The sequence below is a fragment of the Branchiostoma lanceolatum genome, chromosome 6 (genome assembly GCF_035083965.1).
Source record: "Branchiostoma lanceolatum isolate klBraLanc5 chromosome 6, klBraLanc5.hap2, whole genome shotgun sequence".
Taxonomy (NCBI): domain Eukaryota; kingdom Metazoa; phylum Chordata; class Leptocardii; order Amphioxiformes; family Branchiostomatidae; genus Branchiostoma; species Branchiostoma lanceolatum.
The window spans coordinates 2,757,788-2,781,256 of record NC_089727.1 but is presented as its reverse complement, the minus strand read 5'-3'; the positions used below and the strand labels follow the sequence as shown (position 1 = coordinate 2,781,256).

At 41.1% G+C, this 23,469-nt stretch overlaps 2 protein-coding genes across 2 annotated transcripts in view; one reads left to right on the top strand and one right to left on the bottom strand.

Moving 5' to 3' along the window:
• Positions 1 to 7,038: 7,038 nt before the first annotated feature.
• On the top strand, positions 7,039 to 12,470 carry LOC136436159 (methionine adenosyltransferase 2 subunit beta-like). Its single transcript, XM_066429939.1, has 5 exons — positions 7,039 to 7,239; positions 7,961 to 8,075; positions 8,449 to 8,601; positions 9,111 to 9,304; positions 11,243 to 12,470. The coding sequence occupies exons 1-5, from the start codon at positions 7,060 to 7,062 to the stop codon at positions 11,495 to 11,497; spliced, it is 897 nt and encodes a 298-aa protein (XP_066286036.1). The 5' UTR covers positions 7,039 to 7,059; the 3' UTR covers positions 11,498 to 12,470.
• Positions 12,471 to 12,599: 129 nt separating this feature from the next.
• The window catches only part of LOC136436145 (uncharacterized), a 29,574-nt gene continuing 18,704 nt past the window's right edge, over positions 12,600 to 23,469 (bottom strand). The window contains exons 6-10 of the mRNA XM_066429919.1: positions 20,735 to 20,864; positions 20,197 to 20,311; positions 18,135 to 18,234; positions 17,243 to 17,338; positions 12,600 to 13,917 (exon numbers count right to left, since the gene is read on the bottom strand). Coding sequence (XP_066286016.1) covers positions 13,718 to 13,917; positions 17,243 to 17,338; positions 18,135 to 18,234; positions 20,197 to 20,311; positions 20,735 to 20,864 — 641 coding nt within the window. The 3' untranslated portion in view covers positions 12,600 to 13,717. The remainder of the gene's footprint in view (positions 13,918 to 17,242; positions 17,339 to 18,134; positions 18,235 to 20,196; positions 20,312 to 20,734; positions 20,865 to 23,469) is intronic.

The window sequence follows — 23,469 nt, the reverse complement described above, 5'->3', positions numbered from 1 at the left end:
TTATTCAATTCCACACAAACTATATCATGTGGGACTGTTGTGAGATGTCTGTTTGTTTGATATCTCGAGATAGTAATTGTTTACAGATAAACTTCATTAATATCCGAGGGGTCATCCCGTCATACTGTTAACGACACCCCCCGCTGAACACATTATGTAATGTGCAATTTCATTGTCCTGGATCAGTTGCAGTTTTCAATGTAAGCGGAGAGAGTTATAAGTTGTAACGTTATTTTGTAACCAAAAAGACTTTCAGTAGGAATATTCAAATTTGTTTGGAGATTAGGTTGCTGATGCGAATTCCAATGTTATTCAGCTCCATTGTAGCATTAGTAAAATAAAGTATTCAAAGAGTTTCAATTGATGTAATATCAGTACATACTGCTATAGATTGAATTGTATATTGAACTGTATTTTGAATATTTGAACTGTTTCTGAACTTTTAAACTGTTTTTCGAATTTCGTGCTACTTTATTTTTGTGCTCAACACCAAGTCGTAGTCTGTACTAGACTATAGTGAATTGTAAGGCCTATGTTCGATGGTTACTACTTAATGTTATATTATGGTGAATATGCATGATTTGTCAAATATTTTACTTTTGTATTCTTTTTTTGGATGATTTTGTTGAGCTCCCTTTGAAATCAGTTATTATTCTGTCGATGTACATTGCAGCAATCTAGAAGATATTCAGTGGCTGTAACATCAGTAACTTGTTATATATAAATATAGATCATATACACCTGTTTCCTTTGTGCCTTGAACAGTAACTATAGTGTTGCCAACTCAGATGCTCAATAAGTAAGTATCGCAGGGTTGAACTTTTTATCGAAAGTTGCAAAGGACTTCTTTGTGGTTATATTTCATTTAGTCATTACATTTAGAAGATTCGAGACGCACTGCATTGCGACATGGGTGTTGTTGCTGCCGCATGCCGTAAGGCCATGTTGATTTGATTATTGATTGATTGTTGATTTCCGCTAGGGACCCCAAAACTGTTCAATGCGAAAGTGTGAATAAACAAAAAGTCTGGCAAAAAAAGTTGCCTTCATTACGAAATCTGCGTTGTCAGGAAGGATGAACAAAACTTGACACACAGAGTATGGTATACCGAAATGTAGGTCCCTCATATTTGTTCTTTCAAAACTTCTTCTTTGATTTTGGAATTGACATTGGCATTCTGCGACATTAGTTTCCAAACTTTTTTGATATTTTTTATTTTCAGTCCCATGTAGCCTTTTCCAAATTTTTATTTTGTAATTTGCAGCATTATTGCCTCATTTTGCATCTGCTTTCTCCGATATACAGTATAGCCAAATTTTATCATTTTTTTTTTTAAACGGACGAAAATTGACGCGCGCGTGTCGGACGTCATCCATATAATGATAAATCAAACTAGAAAGGCAACATTTGCGAGCAAATACAGCATGTTTAGCCATACTCCTCGCCATGCAAAAAATGGACTCTCCCAAAATAACAATGGACCATTCTAAAATACTTGCACTAAAAAAATGAATCACCCCAGTCCAAAATTGAGTTTTTCAGTAGCACCTCAACACAATACGGACCAGTCCACAACCATATCCACTAATTGATTAACAAATACACTTCTGCTAAAAAATGGACTTTTTCATAATCATTCCAGCTCAAAATTGAAAAATAATTAAAGAATCCTCCCCTTGCAAGAATGGGATATTCCGTGCCATTTCCATGTAAACCAGTCGAAAAATATCCGCTGAAAATTACACTCTTGCGCATAATCAACCCAGTTCAAAATTGAATTAAAAAAGATCAACCCCAGGGAAGAATGAAGTTTTCCATAGTATACATATGAAGATTTGACAGGAGACGAAGGAAATGAACAAAAACAACATATTTGAGTCAATTCAAAGTCACCGAGAGGGTTTTAGTATAATATTTGTAATATGTTTGAACTATTTTGATTAAAAGAATGTCTAAGTCACAATAGTTCTAAAGTGTTCAAACAATTAGAATTGAAACTTATAACATGTTTGAACTTATTTCACATACGTTGGAAACATTTCGAACGTAACTACACAAAAATCTCTTTATTTAGAACAGTTTCAAACCATCTATCCAAATGTTTCAATGTTCGAACAATTTGTAACAAAAGATTTTCACAGTTGCCCTCATAAACGAAGGTGCTAAGTCCTCCTGTGTGTTTCTGCCTATTTTCGGTGGCCGCGCTAGACCACCAGCGGATTTGTTTTGACGGAGCGTCACCCGCGCGCGACGATGTACACTGTTCGGCACCGCTAATATCCGGCATTTTCCCGCTCCAAAACACTCCACAAGACCCACGTTTTTAGTGTTTTGCCTCTTGTGCAACACGATTCGATTTGCATTACTAACGGGACGAAAATGATAGAAAAAATCCACCCCGTCCCGGCGTCCGTCCCAAAAACATGAACGACATGAAAATATATTTTCTTACAGATTCAATCACGAAAATCAACAGCATGGGATTCCAAATTTTCGCAACGGCCGACCATTTATCATGGCTGAACTTCCTTCCAAGGCGTGCGATAGATAAACGTTCCCGGCACATAATAGTCACTAGTACCAGACTAACGCAAGCTCATGATGATAATAGGGAGAAAGTTTGTCAGTGAAGTTTGGCCACCAGAGGGTACATTCATTTAACGTTACAAGCTAGCGCAAAGGGGCGAATCATTGACCTTACCGGGGACTGACTCTACTGGCCATACGCCCGTACGTAGGACATGTAGGAAGGCCTGGTGGTGGACGCTACACATCACGGGAGACGCGTGTTGGTCCGAGACAGACAGCGGCGTGCTTTCGATCGCGTATCGGCGACGCACCGCTGCGACAACGTGCCGGATCAAAACGCCTGTTGCGCCGCATGCCCCGAATCCGTCTACCATTGCTGAATGTAGCCCGATTCATAGAGGTCTATTTTGTAAGCATTATTTCATGTACCCCTCAGCGTGAGAATTCCTTGTGCAACACTTCGCTACATTATATGTTTACGTTTCCCCGCGCACCGCCTACCACCCGCCTTTGATCATGTATGAAGTCGGCGGCAGAGAGAGATCATCAATCAATTTTGACAGGAGTGTCGCGCCAGTCTGAGGAGAAACGATCTCCCGTGTTGTGTTGAAGAATTTGGAGTTTGAAAATATCTGGAATAATAAATGCTAGAATAAACATTCACAAAATCATTGATTTAACTTGTTTTCTGTTATAAAATTTCCTAAACTGCAATTTAACCACTGAGTTAAAGGGAACATGGTGTTTTCCCGATAATCACGTTAAATGTTTATGTCCGGTCTTTCCTCCTCGTAAGCAAACTTCCAGCTTGGCCAGGTGCAAGGCACTCGGGGTCAACGACCTGTAGGTCATATGTAGTATTGAAAGTGACAGAAGTGGCAAATATTGTCAAGAAAGCCCAAAATAAATCGTTTTGAATATACGTATGCCAAAAATGGGAATGTAGTCCTTTAAATATTTGTTCAAGCCACATATACAGCAAATTTCAGGTCATTCGGTTGAAATACCAGGGCGCAGGAGGCCAAGATATGCTAACAATAGCATAAAAACCTCAATAAAATCACTTTCAAGGTCAATATCAAAAAAAGGAAAAGAACGTACATTGGTTTTTGCCTACATTACCTCTGTACCAAATTTCAGGTCATTTGGTCAAAAAATGACAGAGATGAATCGATTTGAAGATTTGACAGGAGAAGAAACATGAGAGAAAACAATATGTTTAGCCATACTTATGGCTAAACATAATCAACATGGCCTAAGTCTTTAAGTTAGTGTATACGGCAAAGATAAACGTATACGGATACGTACCAATTTCTATTCTTTGGCTGTTCCTGCTTTCGCCGTTGTCAAACATTTACAACGCAAGGCTGTTCAATAAATATTTGTCATTGGCACTGAATAAGCATGATTTCATAACTCGCGCTCATACAGTGTACCTAAGGGTCAAAGGTCGCATACCCGGAAGTGATCTGCACAACTTTACTCGGGTCCACCTGTGGAAGGTACGTGTACATATCTGTGTTGTCTTTTGGTCTTTCGTGACCTTAGGATTACCATTATCGTAAATAAAGCTTCAGCTTTATTCTGATGGAAGTTTGAGACTACATGCAAAGACGGCATCAAAGGTCATCGACCAGAAAGGCCTGGCTCACTGATTGAGTGCATACGCCCCCCCCCTAACTTTGTAGGACCATATATTTTAGCCTTTATTAGGGGGTGGGGGTGGGTTGGTGTGTGTGAAATGATTTCAGACAGACACAAAGGCAGACCAGCCCTCTTTTGGAGTGGGGCATAACAATGACAGTTTATTTTGCTGTAAAAACATCTCCTAACAAGAGTTCTACGACCTCATACCTTCGCTAAATGATTTTGACCTTTATGACTGACGTATTAGGAGTGTTTTTCATCAATCAAAAATCATACCAGTTGATCCTCCTCACCCAAATAACATAAGTTGTCCAAACCTCCTTGTTATGATTATGAGCTTAACAAAGAAGGTTATGCTAACATTTTTCATCAATAATGCAAATAAGCTCCTTATTAGCATAATTTGATTCAATGGTGTTCACATTCACACAACTTCTAAATGCAACAAGTATGAAATTGCCGTTATTTACTAGTGTGGAATGATAGTAGTTTCTCATGAATTATGCAAATTAGGCCTACATTTGCATAATTTCTATCTATTGACATTCCTCTCTTCCTCAGTTACAAATGTCACATATTTGAATAGTCATATCATGGAACACAGCAGGTTTTTAAAATTGCCTCATTAATTATAATCTGATTTGCATAATTATCATCCAATCATACAAAGCATCACATAAGCTATCTACATACCAAAAATCATGACCATCCATCAAGCCCATCTCGAGTTATATTATTTTCTCATTAATTATGTAAATGAGGTTCTCATTTGCATAGCTGATATCTATTAATATTTCTCTCTTCCTCAGTTACATATGTCACATGTTTGCGAGTCCTATCATGGAAATTGATGAATGTATAAACTTTCCTCATTAATTATGCAAATTAGTTACTGATTTGCATAATAAGTATCCAATCATGTACATCATCGCTCAAGCTATGTACATGCAAAAAATCATGACCTTCCATCAAGCCCTTCTTGAGTTATTCCCTTTCAAAGTCTGAAGCAAAACCTACCCCTGCAGTTCCAAAAAAGTTGCTAGGGGGCCCAAACCTATACCACTTACTCTCTGCCCAACGAGCTATCTACCACTCAAAAATCAGTTCCATAGCATGTCCACAACACGAGATATCATAACAGGAAGTTCCGCTGCAGTACCGTAACAAGCCGATAGGGGGCCCAAAATCTAATCATTTTCAGGTTTCATCGAGACCTACCAACATACCAAATACCAAGACGATCCTTCCAAGAATTCTCGACTTATCGTGTTCACTAACAGACACACAGACATGCTCGGTATTCCCATGCTGTGGCACTGCATTAATGACTGTTCTTACTCATATAAGGCCGTGTATATCCAACTTTGGTCAAAATTTGTATGTTTCAGTCTTTTAATTGGTGTAAGGAGATATCTTTGTGGTTTGGTTTCACATGCTCCGAGTGGACTCTTCCAGGCTGGGAGTAGGTCAAAGTTGACGATTGTTTTCGTCTGTCAGCTGTTACGAGAGAACGAGCTGGTCAACTGTCTATTTTCTTTGCATGATTCTAAAGTAGACAGATGTGGCTTTCTGGTGCATAAGAATTTTGGGGGCTTGCAATTAAGGTGAATCCTTTTCTGAGCCCTTGTTTTAGTGCTTTAAAGCATTACTGCCTATATGGGCAAGTCTATCTCTTGTATCTGCCCTACAGCTGGCTGATAGCCAATTTGTCCCTGGCAGTAACTGACGTTTCCTGCCTGCCTCATGACCCCTCATGACCAACTTTGCACCCATTTACCCGTGTCAATATCCCCTGAAACAATACAGCCCACACGTCGCAACCAGAAAGCATAGTATGAGCATACAATCTAACACATTTTTACACTTTTCTCGTTAATTATGCAAAACACTTCGCCCAAAATCTAATCATCTTGAGATTTCCCACATACACACCGACACACCAAATACGACAACAAACCATCCAGGCGTTCTCGACTTATTCTGTTCACTAACAGACACACAGACAAGCATCATCGAATAACCTACTCGACGAAACCATTCGTCGCGAAGGTAACAAAGCAATCAGACTTCATGCAGATTAGTAACACACACACATGCAAACACACATGCATGCATATGTGCACACACACAGACGCACATGCACGCACACATGCGCCCACACGCAAAACACACAATGTGCACAGACACACACACACATATACACACACACATAAACACACACACACACACACATGCAAACACACATGCATGCATATGTGCACACACACAAAACACATGTGTGTTCATTCATTCATTCATTCACATGTGCACACACACATATGCATATATAGTATATATACACAAACACGCACACACACACACACACACACACACAAACACGCATGCACATAAACAAGCAAATAAACAAACAAACACACACACAGATAGGCAAGCCAAAAAACAATACCTCATTCACCAAATAGCAGTGATGTTACTCAAGCAAATGGATATGAAATATGAAATTTCAGAAAATGTCAGACGTTTCAAGTAGCATCCACTACTTTTCGTCAGTGGCAAGATTTGCTGATGAGCAGGGTTTTTTAACCATGAACTATGAATTGATATTATACAATTTTAGATAGTCCAATACTAGTAGGGAACAAATTTGACAAAGTTAAGGCAAGGTTGATTCTCATTCCCTTGGGGTTAGTTTTTCTTATCGTAATAACTTTATTGCACAACAATTGTACAAGGTACAATTACTACAAAGTATGGCATTCACTAGTACATAGATAACATTCTATTAGGCTAACCAATCTATCTAATACAATATTATGTAGTAGTCTATCTTATACAATATGGTCTATCTTATATATATCATATAGCACATTCGTAAGCCAGCAATGGGGCGAGTCCTGATCACGGGGGCGTCAGGCCTGCTGGGCCGTGCCCTCATGCAGGAGTTCCAGGGCGCGACAGGATGGGAGGTCCTCGGACTGGCCTACTCACGAGCGGGAGGGAGGCTCAAGAAGGTGGACCTGCGGGACCAGGCAGCCGTGAGGGAGACTGTTCAGGAATTCAAGGTAGGCGTGTGTATGAAGAGACACAGTTGTGTGTCTGCGGTGCAGGACCACTGAGTAAACAGCATAATGCACACACGTTTGATCCATTCACTCCAGGATGCACACTGCAGAGTGGCTTTGAATGGTCAAGTGGCTAGACCAGAGGACTCAAGATCAAGAGGTCATGGGTTCAATTTCTGGCTTGATGCTGTGTCCTTGGGAAAGGCACTTAAAATATCTTTCCTCACTCCACCCTGGCGTAAAATTGGAAGGAGAGGGATGGGCTCCGCCTTCCAAAACCGTGCCCTAGACACAGAGGATAATAACCCGCTGCCCCTGTGACAGCCTCAAAAAAGCTACATGGGACTCGTCATTACCTTTTTACATTTACTCCAGGATGGACCGTTAATGTGTAAAAGAGAAGTGTGATGGGTTCTTTAGTGTACTTGAGATGTTCTGTTCTATTCTTACCCTTAAGAAACCTAAAATCTTGTGGTTATGAGGGGGTGAAATCTGCTATCCAGGGCTGTCTCCAGCTACAAATATTTTTCCATCCCACTCATCATTCTTATTGATTTTCTTGGTTAAATCTGTCATTTTCAGTTTACGAAAATACATTTTCATTAATTTTGTGTCAAGAAGTTCAGATTCTTGGTACGGATGGAGTGAAATCTTTGTCTGTCCCAAGAAGCAAATTTCCATGAAGGTTCCTGGTGACAGACTCGACTGTTTTAATTTCCAGCCCGACGTTCTGATCCACTCCGCTGCCCAGAGAAGACCTGATGTGGTGGAGAAGGATGATGAAGCAACGAGCGCGCTGAACGTGGACGCCACGAGGACAGTGGCCCAGGCTGCAGGTAAAGCTGGTATCTCACTGTTTGTTACAAAAAATGGGAATCTTTCAAAAAATTTTCTCTTGTGGTCACACCGATGTGCTACACATTTGCGTATGAAGCCCAGATGAGTGGGTTATTGGAAATTGCAATGTTGCCACAGAATTATAACCTGGATGTACAAATTATGATTAACATGCATCTAAAAGAGATTTGCAGTGATCAAAATGTGCGTTTTGTACTATGTATGCGTAAATGGTATTTGTTTGATATAGATTTATTAGGACCTGAATGATGTAATCTGTATTTATGTTTACCTTCACAGAAGTAAACATATTGTTCTGTTATATTCTTATTAGTATAGTTTGAAGGTTTTGATCCACTATTTATATTCCAGTTGATGTTGGTGCCTTTCTGGTGTACATCAGTACTGACTACGTGTTTGACGGCAAGTCTCCCCCCCACAAGGTAACGGACGCGCCAAATCCTCTCAACAAATACGGGGCCAGCAAACTGGCTGGGGAGAAGACTGCACTGGAGGTGGCCAAAGGTAAGGCCACATCAAATCAACATGTTGGTTCTTGGATTCACAATATTAGTGCTAAACTAGATGGCAAAAGGTGAAGGTAGTCCCACATAGCCTTTTTGAGACCCTAGGGGCAGTGGGTAGTTATCTATTGTGTCTAGGGCATTGTATTGGAAGGCAGAGCCCATCCCTATCCTTTTACCTCCCCAACCGAAGTCAGGTACCCATTTTTACACCTAGATGGAGTAAGGAAAGTTGTGTTAAGTGCCTTTCCCAAGCACACAATATCGGTGGCATGTCATGGGGTTCGAACCCTGGGCCAAACAACCTATCTGTTATGCCAAGGAGACAATCCATGTGCCTGATGATAAAGTAGTGCAGATGCTATTATTTTCTATATTGAGATTCATTTTTAATTCAACGTCAGACAGTGCTGTGCTGAGGGTGACCATCCTGAAGTTAAGTATCAGGCATGACAGGTCATGGGGTCAATGGAAGAGGCTACTAATTCACGGGGAGGTACTATTTTTCAGATGGTGCTGTGCTGAGGGTTCCCATCCTGTACGGACCAGTGGAGGCAGTAGACGAGAGCGCTGTGACGGTTCTCTTTGGCGCCGTGCAGAACTCAGGACAGACGGCCAAGATGTCGGACTACGAGAGGAGGTATCCGACACACGTAGGGGACGTCGCTGCGGTCTGCAGGCAGTTGGCGGAGAAGAGGCTACAGGTGAGGAGTTATGTTAACCTTCTCCCTGCTGCCTAACTCTGTAACCAACAGGAGATTGGGTGCCAAATGGCTACTTCAGTGTGCTATAGGTCAAAACCCTTGTAAAGGTCTAGATTATCACAAATCACATTTTACGATGCACATAGAAAATGTGCATTTTGTTTAACTGCAAAAACACAGAAAAAAACCCAGACAATACGTCTCCATAAATTAGTAGCCTCTTCCATTGACCCCATGACCTGGAATGTCAGTCAGCTGTCACATGATAAATGACTAATTCTGCCAACTCTGAATCCTACTTCCTTGTCACTCCTGCACTCAGATGCATAAAAAACTAGAGTTCCACGAACACATTGTCTTCGCCAAATAATCAAGGCTTATCATGGAGAGTGATTGATATTTACGTGCTTATCACCCCCTGCAAATTTGATCATGCACCATACCATTTGGAAGTTATGATGGGGCGAATGAGTCCAGTCTAGATATGGTTAAAAATCATTTGCTGGTACAGGACTAGTATATGTGTAGAGTGTGCTGATATATGTTATAACTGGTCATGAAACAATATGAGTACGTTGATAATATGGGCCACAAAGGTTCGATATTGCAGTGTTGTAAGTTGAAAGTGATGATGAAATAGTAAAGTCAATATATATGAATAGAAAAAATCTGGCTGGTTGTTGACGTGTTTTAGGTGTTTTTGTCAGGCTTTATATTTTGTCCCCTTTTCGTTATGTCGCCAACCGTGTTGAACAAAAATGCCTAAACTGAACGCGTTAAACCAGCAGGACCCACACCTCTGCTTGGAGAATAGTTTATTTATTTGACCTACATGTACGTTTATGCAAGGCCATCTGTTTACATGACCTGACACTGTCCCATGTCCCATTGAAATGCAGTAGGTTAACAAACTTTCCTTACTAATTATGCAAATTAGCTCCTGATTTGCTTAATTAGTCATTGATAATGTAAACCACCATCTGAGCTCTCTACATACCAAACATCACGACGATCTGTCGACCCCTTCTCAAGTTATTCATGTCCGAATGTCAAAACAAAAACACCCACTGCAGTTCTTAACAAGCCGCTAGGGAGCCAAAATTTACAGAACTTACTTTCTGTGGCATGAACTATCTACCACACAAAAGTCATGACCATAGCACTTTCAGAAAATATGCCCCTAAATTTTGAAGCTCCGCTGCAGTACCTTAGGTACCCGCTAGAAGGCCCATTATCGAACTTGACCTTCCTTTCTGTAAACCCTACCCATCCACTGAATATCATACGGATCCATCAACAGCTTCTTGAGTTATGCTGGCGACATACAAATACACATCCACACAAAGCCCGCTGCAGTACCAACGGAGAATACCAGGGGAACCATTTTTGACGTTGACCCCCGTTTCCACAACATCTACACACCTGCAAAAATCATGAAGATCCATCAATGTTTCCGTCACTTTTTTTGCCTACATACAAACACAAAAAAATGTAGTCTGCTGCAGTACTGTTGAAAAACGCAAGGTGAACCATTTTCAAACTTGACTTTCCTTTGCACAACCACTACACACCTACCAAAAATCTTAAAGATTCATTGAAGCTTTCTTGAGTTATGCTCCTGACATACATTTAGACCCACCCAACAGATTTTTCAACCGAAAACATAATCTTCTCCGAGTACAAGTACTCGGCGAAGATAACAATATCTCCATACAAGGGGGTAAAATGATGGCATTAAGACAGTGGTATAAAGGTGCTTCTAGGGCACTTGAGGTGTGGCTCTCCTCAAACTTGGGCCTCCAGCCTTACTTGGGCCTCCAGATAAAAATCCGTTAACCCTAGAAATTAAATTGGTGTGTCATAACCTTAAAATTGCAACCAAAAGACAACTTTCCCACCATTTGTGTCTTCTGAGACTTTCCTGTTTTCCATTCACAGGACCCAAGCCTGTGTGGTGTGTTCCACTGGAGCGGAGACGAGGAGATGACGAAGTACACGATGGCTGTTGCCATGGCGGAGGTCTTCAGCCTCCCCTCCTCTCACCTGGTGGCTGACAAGGAGCCTTCTGGGGGAGCCCCCCGCCCTTACGACGCACACCTGGACATCTCAAGACTCCGGGATCTTGGGATTGGGAAGACGAGGCCTTTCAGGGAGAGTATAAAGGAGGTCTTGCAACCGTTCTTGAAGAAGTAATTGTTCATGCAATCTTTGAAAAATGTGGAAGAAAGCAATCGAAAAACAAAGGCTTGGGAGCTACAATCTATCTGTCATTGAAATATTTTCTCAATGAAGCAATGATAAATAAAAGCTTGTCATAGAAGCTCTTGTTGGAGAAAACAGGATTGGGAAAACCTTTTAGGGAAAGCACTAAGGAATTCTTGCAACCTTTCCTGAAGAAGTAATTGCTTATGCAATCTATGTCTTTGAAAATCTGCAGAATATAATGAAGATGAACAATGATGAATAAAACAAGACCTTTTAGGGAAAGCATTAAGGAAGTCTTGCAACCTTTCCTGAAGAATTAATTGTTCATGCAATCTTTGAAAAATGTGGAAGAAAGATGAGCAATAAAAAAGAAAGACTAAGAGCTACAATCTATCTGTCTTTGAAAAATTTTCTCAATACAGTGAAGCAAGGATTAATAAAAGCTTGTCATAGAAGCTCTTGTTGGACTTGGAGAAAAAAGGATTGGGAAAACCTTTTAGGGAAAGCATTCAGGAAGTCTTGCAACCTTTTCTGAAGAAGTAATTGTCCATGCAATCTATGTCTTTGCAGAATGCTAAATCTGCAGAATATAATGAAGGTGAACAATAATGAATGAAACAAGACCTTTCAGGGAAAGCATTAAGGAAGTCTTGCAACCTTTCCTGAAGAAGTAATTATTCATGCAATCTTTGAAAAATGTGCAAGGTGAGCAATGAAAAACAAAAGCTTGACAACTACATTGTGTTCCCTTAAAAGCACTTCTTGGAGAAACCAGGATTGGGAAGACATGACCTTTTAAGGAGATCATCATGGAAGTCTTGCAACCTTTCCTGAAGAAGTCATTGGCATTTCTTGATGTAACCTATCTGTCTTTGAAAAATCTGCACAATATAATGAAGGTGAGGGATGATATATAATAGCTTGTCATAAAAGCAATTGTTGGAGAAACCAGGGTTGGGAAGACCTTTTAGGGAAAGCATTATGGAAGTCTTGTAACCTATTCTGAAGAAGTAATTGTTGATGCAATCTATCTGTCTAGCTGCCAATCCACAGAGACCTTATATACAGAATTTCAGTCCTTTTATTCAAGTCAAGTCAAAGCCTTTATTTCATTTATTATTTCATTCAATGTGGAACTCATCATCTGACTATTGAACAATATGTTAATAAAAGGGTCTATCTCAAGCAAATAATTACTCTTTCTGTATCTAGTAGGTGTTTATATCTTTACCATGCACTTTAGATTGATTCAAGTAAAATGTACAAGTTGTAAACCAGATTACCCATGATATGCTTTCCTTATCATAATCATTCTTCTTGTTTTTCTCATTCTGTTGAGGTCAACAGATGGAGTTATTCTAATCTACAATATTTTTTGCATGTACATAACAGACATCTGCCAATGGAAAAGTAAACAACACAATACTGCAAATGTTGAGAAATAATCAACACAGTTTTCCTGGTGACCTCTCCATACTGAAATCGTCACAAAATTCTACATCTAAAGCAATGATTTAAAAGTTTTCATATCAAACTTTCACATTAAACGTCCACTTCCACCTCTCTCCCAGGGTAGATGGCAACAGACATGTTTCTATAGCTGGACACCTCAAAATAAACACACTAGTTTTTCACCATAACTTCATGTAGGGGACTCACACATACATCTAAATAACGTTTAGATGGTTAACAATTACCTACACTGGTTGGGCATCCTATAGGGGGGACTCACATGTACATCAAAAGCAACAATGTTCATCATAACCGAAGAAATTTTACATGTAGCCCCCTACTTCCACCTCTCTACCAGGGTAGACCGCGGCAGACATGTTCTGATATCCCGGGACCTGAACACACTGGTTGTTCAACATGACTAGTCGGGTCTCACACCTACATGTACAAAGTTTCACATCTTAAACAATGTTTATCATGACGGACTTAAGTTTACATTACATAAACAATGTCATGTATGTACCCCCACCTCCACCTCTCAACCAGAGCTGACAGCAGTAGAGCATTTTCTTATAAAGATACCTTAACACACAGGTTAATCACTACGAAAAGCAGGGCTTCACATAAAAAACTGTGGTAACAGATTAATGTTTACATGTAACCAACCCACCTCCACCTCCATACCAGGGTAGATGGTAACAGACATGTTTCTATTGCTTGACACCTCATCATTAACACACCATAACTGAACAAATTTTACATGTAGCCCCCTACTTCCACCTCCCTGCCAGGGTAGACTGCGGCAGACATGTTCCGATATCCTGGGACCTGAACACACTGGTTGTTCACCATGACTAGCGGGGTCTTACACGTGCACTGGTAGATCCCAGGGGCATGGCGCTGGCAGTGAGACTCCTCGGGACACAGCTCCAAGTCCAGCTCACAGTAGTTCAGATCTACAGAAAAGACAGTGAAGTCCATGAATACAGTAGCATGGAATCCAAACCTATTATAGCTCCCGAGTCTCCTCCTGCAAATAGGAGACTTGGGAGCTACAATGTATAATAGGTTTGGATTCCAGGCTATGAATACAGTATGTCATGTAGTTTCATCAGGTCGGTAAATCACTGGATAGCAAAGTTCTAGTTGTACAAGTATGCAACAAAGTGTCTTAATGTAGCCAAATGTGATCTTCCTTGGGGTAATACTGACTGGTTCTACTTCACACGCCACTGAGGTGTTGCTGCTGTAGTGTGAAGAATGTGGTCCAAAACGTGACAAGTTTATTATATCCAGTCATGAAAAGTGATGAGGGGGGACATAAAGTCAGTCACCTTTGGGTTTGCATTTCTCACAATGCAGCAGCGACACCTAGCTGCAGTCCGAAGTACTCCAACTACAAAGTAAACACATACAATACATTTTCTAGAAATGGAATTTTCAAGCATGTTCCTTTAAGTATAAAGTCATCAAAGACCCAACAAGAGGACAGGCAATGCTAGACCTGATCATTACCAACCTGGACAAACACTACAAAACACCCCAAGTAAGCAGCCCCCTGGGCCTGAGCGATCACAACACAGTTTTGTGGGAGCCGCTGACGACAAGGAAAGAGAACTTTACCAAGCGCAAAACACTGAGACCTATCCGTGACTCCGACCGCAGGGCCTTTGGCCAATGGATATGTTCTCAATCTTGGGACGATGTTTACGCATCCCCAACCTGTGCCAGCAAGGCTACGACCTTCTACACAGTCATGGAGGACGCTATAAACAAATACTTTCCAACCAAGCAGGTAACAATGCACAACAAGGACAAACCGTGGTTAAAACCGGAAATTAAGGACATGATTCGTCGACGACAAAAAGCATTCTCACACAACAAGACGACGCTGTGGAAATACCTGCGAAACAAGGTGAACAGAGAAGTCAAGAAAGCTCGTAAGTCTTTCTACCAGGACAGAGTACAAAACCTTAAAGCAGAAAATCCGGCGGATTGGTACAAGGAAATAAAGACCATCCTGAATATTCAGCAGACAGAACTCACACTCACTATCCCTGGTCATGACGATGCAGACAGCAGTTTCATCTCAAACCACATCAACAAAAAGTTTGCAGGGGTAGCTCAGGGAAGACCGCCACTGGATCCGGAACTGTTACCAGCATACAGGCCCGTACAGTCATGCCCACCTGAGGTGAACATATGGGATACCTACAACCGTCTGCGCAGACTGAAAGCCGGAAAGGCGTCAGGGCCTGATCAGTTGAGCGCTAGGATATTGAAAGAATTTGCTTTTGAAATAAGTTACCCGGTCACAGATATTATGAATGCTTCTTTCAATGAAGGGTACGTCCCACAAGTATGGAAAGACGCCACAGTCGTGCCCTTACCCAAGTCACATCCCCCATCAGTCGACAAACTGAGACCAGTTTCTCTTACCTCTCAACTCGCCAAGGTAGCCGAATCCTTCGTCACTAAATGGATCTTAGAAGATGTAAGTGCATCCCTAGACCAACAGCAGTTTGGTTGCTTGAAAGGTCGCTCTACAACACTGTACCTAGTCAGTTTGTTAGACTTTCTCTGCAGGGAATCTGAAAAGGTCAAGAACATTTGCACAATGGTAATGACAGACTTTTCGAAAGCATTCGATAGGATAGACCATACGTTAGCCATCCAGAAGTTATTACGACTTGGTGTGAGGGGGAGTCTAATCCAGTGGGTCTGCGACTTTCTTAGCCATCGACGGCAAAGAGTTCGTTATGGAGGGCATCTCTCGGACTGGGAAGTACTTACCTGTTCAGTGCCACAAGGAACACTGCTGGGCCCGTTGATTTTCCTCGTAGTTTTCGATGATGCGATGAGGGACACGCTGATTCATCACTGGAAATATGTTGATGATCTGTCTATGACTGAATCGCGTCACTACCTCAAGCCGTCATTAATGCAGAACGAGCTGGACAGTTTCTCTGGATGGTGTGGTGACAACCATATGTTACTCAACCCAGACAAGTGTAAAGTCATCACTTTTTGCTTTATGAAATGCCCACCCCCACCACCAACACTCACAATAAATGGATCCCCCCTTGAGGTTGTGCCAGTCACGTGCCTGTTGGGAGTGTGGCTGCAGAGAGACTTGAAGTGGGAGACACAGGTTACCAGAATGGTAGGGAAAGCTAACGGACGCCTTTTCTTCTTGCGGAAACTTAAACATTTCAACCTTCCCACCGAGGACCTTGTCACCATATTTACATCCTTTGTACGACCACTACTGGAATACTGTGCGCCAGTCTGGCATCCGGGGCTCACCTGTGCACAGTCGGACAAGATCGAAGCAGTTCAACGGAGAGCAGTTCGGACAATACTCGGAAGGCGGTTTACCAGCTATAAACAAGCCAGGAAAGACTTAAACCTGCCATTGCTCTCAGACCGCAGGCAGAAACTGTGTCTGAAGTTCGGAACTCAGTTAGAAGCACATAGTTCATCAATGCTGCCACCAAAGGGATCTGACTGTCACGATAGACCCACTAGAAACAGGGACAAATATCGACCTATCAAATGCAGAACAGACAGACTTAAGAACTCTCCCATATCCTACATTGTTCGACTTCTTAATGCTTAACTTCTTATATATTACCGAGGCTTTTAAGTGTATGCTCATTTTGTAAAAAAAAAAAAATACTAGAAGTATATTTCAGATTCTGCTAATGCAAAACCAATTGTCTGTTTATCACGGACTTTTATATAATAATGTTGCCATGTGTTTATGTAATAATGTTGCCATGTTATACAGAAATGAATTTTAAACATTGTATAATCCGCAATTCAGCCGAATTGGCTGCGAGGGATTTATTTTTAATAAACCATTCATCATCATCATCATCATCAATTCTGAGACACACACAGACACACCCAAAACAATATCTCCACTTTTCATGGAGATACTGTAAAATATGCATTTAAGTTTGCATGGTTTTTATTTCGTGCTGAGCCAAAATTGAAGTGTTTGCAGTGGTTTTAAGTTCGCGGCAGCTTTTGTCACATACCGCTACAGTATTGGACAAAAATGTTTACGGTGGCTTAACGTTTGCGGTGAAACGGTCGCCGCAAAAACAGCAAACATAAAACCACCACAACCGAACATAAAAACATTTCTGCATTTACTGTAATAAACGTATTCAGGAGGTAGAGGCCGTCAGAGTCCTTGCAGACACATGGACAGACACACACACACACAGACACCCAAAACGATATCTCCACTTTTCATGGAGATAACAAACGTACCCAGCAGGTAGAGACCGTCGGAGTCCTTGTTACTCCACCTTATCCACCCGGAGGGACGACTCATGGACATCTTCAGCATCCCGTTACTGTTGAACCCTGGCAGGTACAGGACAATCAATCAATCAACTAATCAATCAATCAACCAATCAATCAATTTGTTGTGACATGAATATGACATGAATATGACATGAATATGGACATCTTCAGCATCCCGTTACTGTTGAACCCTGGGAATTACAGCGTAGCACAGCAAGTTTTTTTAGGGGGGGTTCTTCTTTTGTTGTAGCTGAAGTCACTTTATTTTCAGATCAACATCAACATACAGCAAGTTTGTACTGAGGAGTACACTTATCATGGCTGCTAACAAGACGCTCAAGTCAGAAGTGAGCTAGCCGGGACGCCGGCTTGGCCGCACCCATCTGTTTCGAATTAGCTGCTTGATAGGACCCTGAATCGCTCTGACAGTAACAATGTTCTACTGTATACTGAGATATCAAAATCTTTAACATCACCATTACAGCTTGCATAGGCAAGGAGGTTTAGATAGGGAAGGTTGGGAGGCCATGGTCGGCTATGTATGACAGAGGCTTAACAGAAAGCCATGAAATCTCATGACATTATTGGACATGTTTCAGGGAGGAGAACCTACGTGTACGTGGTCATCGGAGTCATTACTTTTCTAACACTTTAAGAAGAAGAAGAATAAGTCTCACCGAAATTAGGGGCCAGAAAAGAGTAGGGGTCCTTCCCGGTGTGAGTGGTTCAAAAACCTACAGTCCTATGATCACACATGGGTTCGCCCTTTAGTAATAGCCTCCGCCTAGTTCGGCAACCCTGGCATGTACATGTACGTTGTACATGCTGAACCGATAGACACAAAAATAAATCTCACCGATACACTGGGGGATGTCCATGCAGATGGACTGCAGCTGTTTGGGTTGTCCCCGGAACTGCTCGGCGACCATGAAGTCTCCTCCCAAGGAATCCATACCCTGAGCACGACAAACACATTTTAAGATTCAAGAACACTCAATTGCATATGTTTTGCTCCTTGTATTTTGATTTTAATGTATCTAATGGAAACAGACACAAGAATTGTGTAAGATTTGTAATAATATATGCTGTGAGCTGCTGTGAACTGCAAGATAGTAACAGGGTGGCTGATGGTTACGGGCTGGCTGCAAAAAGTGTATAATCTAGCCCCCCAAAAAGGCCAGTTAGAGCCTGCTATGGAGGCTAAGCAACATATAGTATAAGCTCAAGTGAGGTACAAGAAGTCAGCTGACTTTCAAGTCTGATGTTTACAGAAGGGCTACTACATTACTTCAGATAAGAAACAAGAGCTTTTAAAAAAAGCTGGCGTTTCGGCTACGTTTATAAGTGTGAATTGTCTTTTCCCTTTACTTGAAGTAAAATCTGCCAGAGGAAGTCACTCAAGGGCTGTTCAGTCTATAAGAAAAATTGTCATTTTGGGAAATGAGTACTGTTTTAATAGAGAAAGGCAGATTGGGGAAAGCAATTTTGAAGTTACGTCACTTAACTTAAGTGCTTTTGAAAAAGCTGGTCTTGGCCTACAACTTGTACTTATTTGTAAAATGTATAATAGGCTCATTATAAAAGCTATCAATGTAATTATGTACATGGCACGCAATAAAACATAAAATTTGAAAAAGCACCATTGAATCATCAGAACTATGGTAATTAAGTGAAATAGAAGTTCATAACAGCTAAGGTTCTATCTAAAATGACTACCAAATGTCAAACAAATCAACAGCTACCTCATCCGTATTATTCTGGTTTCCGCATTTACAACATTTCTTCCTTATTTTCCTGGGTAATTTTGCTAAAATTCATGAAAATTCCCATAGTTTTGTGCCGAGGGGCGCCACTTTCCACGTCCGTGTTGTCTGAATGAAGTCGATACTGAACAATGGAGCATTTGCTACTGTAACAAAGAATCGCTGTTTTGCAAACAACATCAAGAGCCTCTGTTTACATCGGGGATAGAAGTTTAGTGGCGAGTGTTTTGCAAGAATCATCTTACCGCGCATAGGAGCCGCTGCACGGTATTTTCCATTACAATGAACAGAAAAATTCGAATGCCGGGTTTGGAATCTATGAAGTCCTGTTCATAAGACAAAGGCCTTGTATATATTAAATGAATATTTAAAAATAACAAATATAAAATATTTCTTTATTTATTAATGAAAAAAAATGATATTCATAAATATGATATTGATAGATTAATATAATATCAATATATATTTTTGATATTCAATATCTAAAAAGAAAAAAAAATCCACGCACGGAGACGAACCCGGATCTTCTGGGTCCGAAGTGCTTCGCGTTGCCAGATCGGCCAAGCTGCGGTACGTAACTGTTCACTCTGGACGTAATGCTATAACCTCACTATATGGTATCATTTATGCCGATTTTTGGTCGTTTTCTTGACGAAATCATTTTTTTTCTTCTGCAATCTTGTGGAATAGATGTAATATGGTCATTTTTCAGGATATCAAAGTCCGAAACCACAATGCAATGATATTTCCGAACAGTTACATGCGGTCGCCGTCCTGTGTCACATGCAAATCTAGCCTGCCTGCATTTTCGTGCTCTCTTGCCATATAAGGCAACGGCTATACAAGGATTTGAGAACGTATTGCCATATAAGGTCTTATTGTGTGCGACACAGTGTTGAACCAAGCTTCCCTGGTTCCTTCCTTGAAGGTCCCTTGCTTGAAGGTAAAAGCCAGGACAATGCGTTCCGGCGCGCATGCGCCGAAACGCAAAAATCCATGGCACAACTCACTCACTGAATGAATGAATGAATGGGTTGATGGATGAATGCATGAATGAAGGAAGGAAGGAATAGTGCTGTACATGTGCCAAATCACACCTTAGACCTTAAAGTTCACAATGAAGGTAAGATCCAATACCATGTCAAACTTCCCCACCTGGAAGAAGACAAACTGAGCAGAAGTCTTCATGCCCTGCAGGTCGATACCGTTGAAGACACTGATGAGGCCGTCTCGCTTCACATCCAGAGGCAGGGGCTCGTCTACCTTGTACCTGGAGGGGGGAGGGGGCAAATACAGTCAAACCTGTACAAGTGGCCACCTCTACATAAGGCCCACCAAAAGGGGCTCATCTGCCTCGTACCTGGAGGGGGGCAAATACAGTAAAAATCTGTACTGGTGACCCTGCACCTCTGCAAAAGGACCTCCTGACCATTGATATACAGTCAAACCTGTACAAGTGACCACCTCTACATAAGGACCACCTAGCCATTGATATACAGTCAAACCTGTACTAGTGACCACCTCTACATGAAGACCTCCTGGCCATTGCCATACAGTCAAACCTGACCACCTCTTCATAAGGAGCACCTGGCCATTGATATACTCAGTCAAACCTGTACATGTGACCACCCCTACATAAGGACCACCTGGTCATTGATATACAGTCCAACATGTACTAGTTGCCGATAGTTACCTGGGGAGGCAGGTTTGTCCGTTGCCATAGTAACCGTCCCTACAGGTGCATCTGAACTGGGCGGGGCCAGTCTTGTTGCAGACAGCATGCTCATCGCAGTCATGCAGGTCTGCCGCACACATGTCCACATCTGTAACAATAAGTTAGAGGTTACTTGAAAGAGACTGGGGGTGCCACATACTTTCTGCAACGTATGATCCAATGTTCCCTTAGTCACGTGTTCTACATGTATCTGCATAACGGAACGTCACAGAGACAGTGGATTGCTCATTCCTCTTTACAGAAGTTAGAGTACGTTGGTGGCCAGGTAGTCTTCATGGTCAGGGTTGTTGACATACATGTAGTATATAAAGGTTCTGGGTTCAATTCCTTCACGGGGACCAAAGTTGTGCCCTTTGGAAAGGCACTTTAACCCTATTTCCTTACACTACTCAAATAAAAAATGAGTTAGTTTATTAGGCACATCCCCTTGGATGTAATGTAAAATGGAGGTTCGAGAGAACCAAGAAAGTAAATTGGTGTGGCCAAAGACGCTTTCCAAACAGGAAAGAAACAAGAGTCAACTATCATAATATTGCTATCGGCAACACATAACAACAGGCCTCAACAACTCTAAAGCTCAAAAGCTACCAGCAGTAGAAACAACATTAGCATGAGCTCATCTGAATACTTGGTAAATTTTCATCCAACAGGTTTCATATGTTCAGACCAAAAGTAATTTTCTCAAACAGTTTTCTTTTTATTGGATCAAATGCTCAAATGCTACATTAGTGAGAGAAGCAATACTATTCAAACCTTCATAAAAGATATGATGCAATTGTTAATCAGAGCCAGAAAAGTGAACCAAAACTACAGAGAGTTTTGTGAATGTGGTAATTTTTTTCCTTTCTTTCTCTGCAATCAGGATTATTTCAAGCAAGAAAGTTGATCAGTTACAAATCGTGCGGCTCTGTACTCTGGTGAAAAAGCCACATTGTTTCTTGGCAAATCGTGCGGCTTTGTACTCTGATGAAAAAGCCACATTGTTTCTTGGCAACAATTACCTACCTTAACTTCGCAGCTTACTTGGAATGTCAACATCAGGGTGAACTTGACTTTCATCTCTTCAAGAATCTTAATCTTTTGAACCAGGAGAATCACAGGAAGCTAAATTAAATTCTACCCACTTGAGGGAGCAGGAACTGTGTGAACATATAATAGTCGGGGAACGGACCACGCAGTTGTACAGTTGGCTACTCCCGGCACCACAGCTGCAATCAAGACTTCCCTGGCTTTTTTGCGGTGTCTTAGACTGTTTGAACTGACATATAAAGACAATCTACGAGTGCTTGTGACTGGATACAGTTCAGCAGAACTCAGTAAGTGTTTCTCTTATATCTATCAGACTCTCAAACTTACAAAAAGAAAAATCTAGAGAGAAAGTTGCATGCAAAGTACAGTGGTTGGCGACCCTGCCTCCGGACTAAGAGGCTGCGAGTTCAAATTCTGGCTGTGGCACTCAGCCAATGTGCATTGCTACTGGAAAGGGTTATGGTCCTTAAGACGGGATGTTAAGCAGTGGTCCACTGTTCAGTATACATGCTGAAAAGAGGAATGTTCCTCGTACCAGGAACATGAAAATACTGTACATGTACATACCGACAGCGTCTGTTTTCTCTGTCACAACCAATGGAAGATTCGACTGTTCATTTTGTGACCTAAACTGCTTTGAGATCATACTCACTGAAAAAATTAGGGCCTTACCTGTCCTTATCACAACTAGTCATTTCAGTAAAAAATAAGCTGCGACCCATTGATAATACAGGTGTTAGGCTAACACACCCCCACCATTGTGTACAAAACTAATTTTCATTCAGATCTTGACATTGGGTTTACTTACTATGATTTTTCAGCGTTGGAGACCCATAAGTTGTCAAAGTGCTCCTCGACAGACCAACACAAATTGGGAGAAGCACATAGAATCCTTATTCTACTCTCAACTGTGAAGAACACAATAAGGTATGCAGGACTGGTTACCTTAGAAGAGTGAAGAACTTGCATGTTTACTAGAAATACGTAGTATAAGTTGTTTACATGTGTGTTATACATGTACCTGGGCCGTTATAACATACATGTATGATGGGGGTGTTCCGGACCAGTCTATATTTCATGGTATCCCACTGGCTTCTCCTTGTATTCCATGGGCTTCCACATGATTATATAAAAATAATGTGAACAGAATCAGATGTTTTGACAATTTTTCGTTTGAGGACACCAAATTTTCTCAAACTCTGGTGCATTTTCACAAGTTTTCTTAAGTCCGTAAGCTTATTTTTCTTCTCTACCGCTGTTTTGATAACCTGCCTCCTGTCTTCATCGGTGCAAAGTTAACGTGCCCTGTTAGTCCAATGTAAACTTGTCCTATCGTCATGTCCCCCAATGATTGTAAAATCCCACTATCATCCCATACTACTACACCATATTGTATAAGATAGACTACTTCACCCTATTGTATAAGATAGACTACTACATAATATTGTATTAGATAGATTGGTTAGCCTAATAGAATGTTATCTATGTACCAGTGAATGCCATACTTTGTACCTTGTACAATTGTTGTGCAATAAAGTTATTATTTTTTTTAGAACTAAAAGCCCTAGACAGTGAGAGACAGTTTATATTACACAAACTATGGCTGTAATACAAGAAGTATAATACAAGTACATAGCAGTAAAAGTTAGCCACTACCAATTGAA